This window comes from Colobus angolensis, unplaced genomic scaffold, assembly GCF_000951035.1.
Source record: "Colobus angolensis palliatus isolate OR3802 unplaced genomic scaffold, Cang.pa_1.0 Scaffold31, whole genome shotgun sequence".
NCBI classification, from domain to species: domain Eukaryota; kingdom Metazoa; phylum Chordata; class Mammalia; order Primates; family Cercopithecidae; genus Colobus; species Colobus angolensis.
Window position 1 is genome coordinate 4,500,438 of NW_012116377.1, and position 6,559 is coordinate 4,506,996.

General features: G+C 46.6%; 1 protein-coding gene across 1 annotated transcript in view; it reads left to right on the top strand.

The window, feature by feature from the left end:
• LOC105517939 (uncharacterized protein FLJ43738) overlaps positions 1-6,559 on the top strand; it is a 59,039-nt gene that overhangs the window by 18,603 nt on the left and 33,877 nt on the right. Inside the window, exon 3 of the mRNA XM_011950712.1 lies at positions 5,690-5,884. Within this exon, the coding sequence (XP_011806102.1) occupies positions 5,690-5,884 (195 nt within the window). The remainder of the gene's footprint in view (positions 1-5,689; positions 5,885-6,559) is intronic.

Sequence of the window (6,559 nt, forward strand, 5' to 3'; positions counted from 1 at the left end):
GATGGTCTCGATCTCCTGACCTCGTGATCCACCCGTCTCGGCCTCCCAAAGTGCTGGGATTACAGGCTTGAGCCACCGCGCCTGGCCCATACTTTTTTTTTAAATCAAGGTCCATACTTTAAAAGCTGTTGGAATTTTAAACCCTTTACAGCAACATGCAAAGGTCTTTTTTTAAAAAAGATACCCTTGAATAAGAACACGATAGAAGAACTTGCTGTACTAGATATCAAGACTCATGATAAAACTATAGTCATTAAGATAGTGTGGTGTTGGTTCAGAGAGAGACAAGCAGACCTATGGAATATAATAGAGAATCCAGAAACAGACCTACACATAAGTGTTCATTTGCCGTATGACATATGTGATATTGCAAAATTGGTGGGGAATAAATATACTAAAAAACACTGAATGTTCTACTTCAAAAGGATGAATCTTACACAATGGGATGCTATTTCCTACTCATTAGGATGGATAGAATCCAAAAGTCCAGTAATGATAAGCACTGGCGAGGATGTGGAGGAATCAGAAGTGTCCTTCTCTGCTGGGGGGAATATAAGTGCAGCCACTTTGGAAAACACTCTGGCAGTTCCTCAAGTGATTAAACACAGAGTTCCCATATGACCCAGGAATATCACTCCTAGATCTGTGCCCAAGAAAGTGAAAACATGTATATCCACACTAATGTGTGGATTATTGCTAATTAGTGTACTAAACTTGTACACTCCTGTTTATAACAGCATTATTCATAACAGCCAAAAGATGGAAACAGCCCAAATGTCCATCAAGTGGTAAAAGGGTAAACAAATGATGGGATATGCATACACTGGAATTCTATTTGGACATAAAAAGGAATGAAACACTGACACATGCTACACTATGGATGAACCTCGAAAACATCCTGAGGAGGAGCAGCTGGCCACAAGATGTCGCATATGACATGATTCAATTTATGTGCAATGTCCAGAAGAGACCAATCTATCAGAAAGTAGATTAGTATAGGGGTCCCCAACCCCTGGGCCATGGACCTGTACCAGTCTCTGGCCTGTTAGGAACCAGGCTGCACAGCAGGAGGTCAGCAAGCTCTGGCTGAGATTCGCCTCCTGACGGATCGGAAGCAGCATTAGATTCTCATAGGAGCAGGAACCTTTTTGTGAACTGTGCATGCGAGAGACCTAGGTTGTGCACTCCTTATGAGAATCTGATGCCTGATGATCTGAGGTGGAACAGTTTCATCCCGAAACCATCCCCCCAACCCCATCCATGGAAAAATTGTCTTCCACGAAACCAGTCCGTGGTGTCAAATAGGTTGGGGACCACTGGATTGGTAGATACGTAGGGCAGTGGATCAGGGGTGGGGGTATTCAGGGGGTTGGGAGTATACAGAGTGATAGCTAAGGGGTGTGGGTTTCTTTCTGAGGTGATGAGATGTTCTGAAATTGATGATGGTGGTACTGGTTGCACTAAATAGATGAAAAACTATTGAATTATACTTTACAAATGGGTAAATTGTCTGCCATGTAAATTATATCTTAATTAAAAAGTAACTCTAGGCTGGGCACAGTGGCTCACACCTGTAGTCCCAGCACTTTGGGAGGCCAAAGTGGGCAATTACCCAAGGTCAGGAGTTCGAGACCAGCCTGGCCAACATGGTTAAAACCTGTCTCTACTAAAAATACAAAAATTAGCCAGGCGTGGTGGCACATGCCTGTAATCCCAGCTACTTGGGAGGCTGAGGCAGGAGAATTGCTTGAGCCCAGGAGACAGAGATTGTAGTGAGCCAAGATCGTGCCACTGCACTACAGCCTGGCCAACAGAGAGAGCCTCTGTCTCAAAAAAAATAAATAAGTAACTCTAGTGGACAAAAAAAGTTCAGTAGGGAAAGAATAAACTTTTCAATAAGTGGTGTTAGGATAATTGTGTTCCATAGGAAAAAAGGAAAGACATCCTTAATCCCTGGCAACCACTGCTATATCTGGAAATAGAACTGATTTTTGTATGTTGATTTTATATCCTAAAGCCTTGCTGAAACTCACTGGTTCCAGGAGTTTTTGTTTTGTTTTTTGGGAGATTCCTTGGGATTTTCTATACTGATCATCATGTCATGCGCAAATAGGGATAATTACATTTCTTTCTTTCAGTCTGTATACCTTCATCTCCTTGTGGTACTGGCCTGGACGTGCAGTATTGTTTTATATAAGAATGGTGAAGGTGGCTCACTCCTATAATCCCAGCACTTTGGGAGGCCTAGATGGGCGGATCACGAGGTCAGGAGATCGAGACCATCTTGGCTAACGCGGTGAAACCCCATCTCTACTAAAAATACAAAAATTAGCCAGGCGTGGTGGCAGGCGCCTGTAGTCCTAGCTACTCAGGAGGCTGACGCAGGAGAATGGTGTGAACCCGGGAGGCAGAACTTGCAGTGAGCCGAGATCGCGCCACTGCACTCCAGCCTGGGTGACAGAGCGAGACTCCGTCCCCCCACAAAAAAAAAAAAAAAAAAAAAAAGAATGGTGAAAGCACACACACTTGCCTTGTTTCTGGTCTCTGTGGCACAAGGCATCAGTGTTTCCCCACCACCTATGATGTTAGGTGTAGGGTTTTTGTAGATGTCCTTATGGGTCTGAGGAAATTCCATTCTGTTCCTAATTTGCTGGCTCACACAATTCATAAAAATCAACTCTAGTCTAGGTAGACCAAGCCCCTGTTTTTAAACTTTTAACTTTGTTTTTTTTTTGAGCTTTTTCTTTCTTTCTTTCTTTTTATTGAGACAGGGTTTATTGCTGTTACCCAGGCTGGAGTGGAGTGGTGCAGTCACGATTCACTGCAGCTTTGACCTCCCCGCCTCAAGCCATCCTCCTACCTCAGCCTCTCAAGTAGCTGGGACCACAAGCATGTGCCACCATGCCCAGCTAATTTTTTTTTCTTTTGTTTGAGACAGAGTCTCGTTCTGTTGCCCAGGCTGGAGTGCAATGGTGCGATCTTGGCTCACTGCAACCTTTGCCTCCCGGGTTCAAGCAACTCTCCTGCCTCGGCCTCCCTAGTAGCTGAGATTACAGGCACCCACCATCATGCCCGGCTAATTTTTTGTATTTTTAGTAGAGATGGGGTTTTGCCATGTTGGGAAGGCTGGTCTCGAACTCCTGACCTCAGGTGATCCACCTGCCTTAGCCTCCCAAAGTGCTGGGATTACAGGTGTGAGCCACTGCACCTGGCCTAAACTTTTAACTTTGATATTGCAAAAATAGTGGAGAGGTTGCATGTACCCATTACTCAACGTCCCCCAATTCCCCCAATGGTGACATCTTATATAACTACTACTGATTGACACAGTATAACTAAGTAGACTACAATGATCTGATCTCAGATTTCACCAGAAATTTTTTTTTTTTTTTGAGACAGAATCTCGCTCTGTCGCCCAGGCTGGAGTGCGGTGGCATGATCTCGGCTCACTGCAAGCTCCGTCTCCTGGGTTCACGCCATTCTCCTGCCTCAGCCTCCTGAGTAGCTAAGACTACAGGTGCCTGCCACCGCGCCCAGCTAATTTTTTGTATTTTTAGTAGAGATGGGTTTCACCGTGGTCTTGATCTCCTGACCTCATGATCCACCCACCTCAGCCTCCCATAGTGCTGGGATTACAGGTGTTAGCCACCGCGCCTGGGCTTTTTTTTTTTTTTTGAGACAGGGTCTGTCTCTGTCACCCAGGCTGAGTGGTACAAAGGCTCACTGCAGTGGTACAAGGGCTTACTGCAACCTCTACCTCCAGGGGTCAAGCCATTCTCCCATCTCAGCCTCCCAGGTAGCTGGGACTACGGGTGTGTACCACCATCCTCAGATTATTTTTGTATTTTTTGTAGAGATGGGGTTTCACCGGGTTGCCCAGGCTGGCCTCCAACTCCTGGGCTCAAGCAACCTGCCCACCTTGACCTCCCAAAGTGAAAAATCTGTTCTTGAAAAGCAAAATTACAAAGCTTATAGATGAAAATATAGAAGAACATATTCATGACCCCAGAATGGAGAAAGAGTTCTTGAACCAGACAAGGACAAAGAAGAAAAGAATCGTACATTTGGCAATGTTAAAAGTAATTTCTGCCCATCAAAAGACACTGTCAAAGTCAAAATACAGAGATGAATCTCTAAATTTAAAAATTTTATTTGGGAAGCAAGAATTACAATTTGAAGTACACACACAGGCTGGGCAGTCTTCAGTATGTCTGAAAAACAGAAGGTTGGAGGTTTTATAAAAAGGAGGGGCATTATAAAAATGTTAGGTATTGTTTTGAGAATTCACTTTGTTTTGTGTGAAACACAAAACTGTGTTTAGGGCACTGGCAACCTCCGACTGGCGAGTGTCAGTGAGTAAAAGTAGTCTTGGAGTTGCAGCAGGTGGTATCAGTAGCTATGAGATAAGACTGGCTTCAGGTTGGCGCAGGTGGCCTCAGCAGCCAGCCTGCGGAGTGTGACATTCCTGGAGCAGTGCTACGTGCCCTGGGTGCTTTCTCCCCGCCTCTCGACTCTGTTTTAGTTGGGTGTGATGAGAATGACCCAATGCACGTGATCAACTTTCACGACACCGTAAATATGGTGAAAAGACAAGCTACAAACAAAATTATTTGCAGTGTCTGGAACTGACCAATAATTAGTATCCTAAATATATTTTTTGAAGCCCTGTGAATCAATAAGAAAACATCCCAGTGGAAAGTATGGGCAAAATACCCAAATACTTCACAAAAGAGGACCTACACCTGACCAAGCACACAGATTCCTGAAGGGGAGATGAAAGCATTGTAGACTTCACCAGGTTCAAAAAGGCGGAGGATTGGCATAGGCCAGTGCAGGGCAATGAGAGTAGGCTGTGCATAGAAGCCCTGCCAGGCTAGTATTGCCATAGTGCAGAGTGCGAGTGCCAGGGCAGGGCTTGGAGGGGTGGTGAGGGGCTGAGTGGGGGCAGGAAGAGGGTGGGAGGCACAGGCCATGAGCCAGATCAGGTCAATTTCAGCATTTCACTGCCAGTTCTCTGTCAAGGCCCCAGGTTTTGAAAGATGTTGTGTCTACCAGGAGGCATTCATCATCATCATATTCCTTTTGTTTTTTCTATTCTTTTAGGTAATTTTTTATACTTTTAAATTGCTATATTTTTATCTTAGTATAGTCTTCATTACCAACCTTGTCTTTTGTTATTGAGATTGGATCTCACTCTGTTGCCCAGGCTGGAGTGCACTGGCGCCATCAGGGCTCGCTGCAGCCTCCACCCCCCTGGGCTTTTTTTTTTCGTTTTGGTTTGTTTTTGTTTTGAGACCGAGTTTCACTCTTGTTACCCAGGCTGGAGTGCAATTTCATGATCTTGGCTCACCACGACCTCTGCCTACCGGGTTCAAGCCATTCTACCGCTTCAGCCTCCCGAGTAGCTGGGATCACAGGCATGCACCACCATACCTGGCTAATTTTCTATTTTTTATTAAAGATGGGGTTTCTCCATGTTGGTCAGGCTGGTCTCGAACTCCCGACCTCAAGTGATCTGCCCACCTCAGTCTCCCAAAGTGCTGGGATTACAGGCATGAGTCACCACACCCGGCCCCTGGGCTTATTTTTAAAGAACATAAAATTGTACCTGACAGTGCACCCTCACCACGGTGTCCCAGGAAGCTGCCACACAAGTTAGCTCTGGCCCTTGGCCTTCTGTCTCTTGCAGGATTCCCAGGTCAGAACACGGGAAATACAAGGTGCTGTACAACTCGCAGCTGCTGTTCCGCAGCCGGCTCTATGCGGACCTGGAGGCCATCCTGTACCACGTGCACCTCTGCCAGCCCACGGAGCTGCTGCTGCAGCAGGCGGTGCTTTTCCTGCGAGACACTGAGTGGAGGCGGGTCTTCCAGGCACTGACCAGGTGGGCAGTGGCAGCCCGCATGGGGTCCTGCGCCCCAGCGGAAGGGGCGCTTCTTAGCACTCTGCGCCCAAACAGGCGAGCTGGGGCGTCCAACAACTACATAGTGGCCCCAACAGACGGTGGGGGGAGGAGGGCATCTGCCCAGATGCTGAGACTCTGTAGCATCTGCAGTTCTTGGGGGCATGTCCTAGAATCACCTGAGGAGGGACTGGCTGGTTAAACCCCATTTTCTAACCTGGGCAACAGAGCAAGACCACATCTCCACAAAAATTTGTTAATAAAATTGGGAGGCTGAGGCGGGCGGATCACGAGGTCAGGAGATCGAGACCATCCTGGTGAACATGGTGAAACTCTATCTCTACTAAAAATACAAAAAAAAAATTTAGCCAGCCGTGGCGGCGGGCGCCTGTAGTCCCAGCTACTACTGAGGGAGGCTGAGGCAGGAGAATGGCCTGAACCCGGGGGGTGGAGCTCACTGTGAGTGGAGATCACGCCACTGCACTCCAGCCTGGGCGACAGATCAAGACTCGGTCTCAAAAAAAAAAAAAAAAAAACTTATCTCCCAAGACTTTTTGAATCTTCCTAGCCAGAAGTGATAGCAGATTCAGATCTAGGGTGGGGCTACATTTGTCATATACCCACCTGTGGCAGAGACATTTACTGCTCACTGAATAG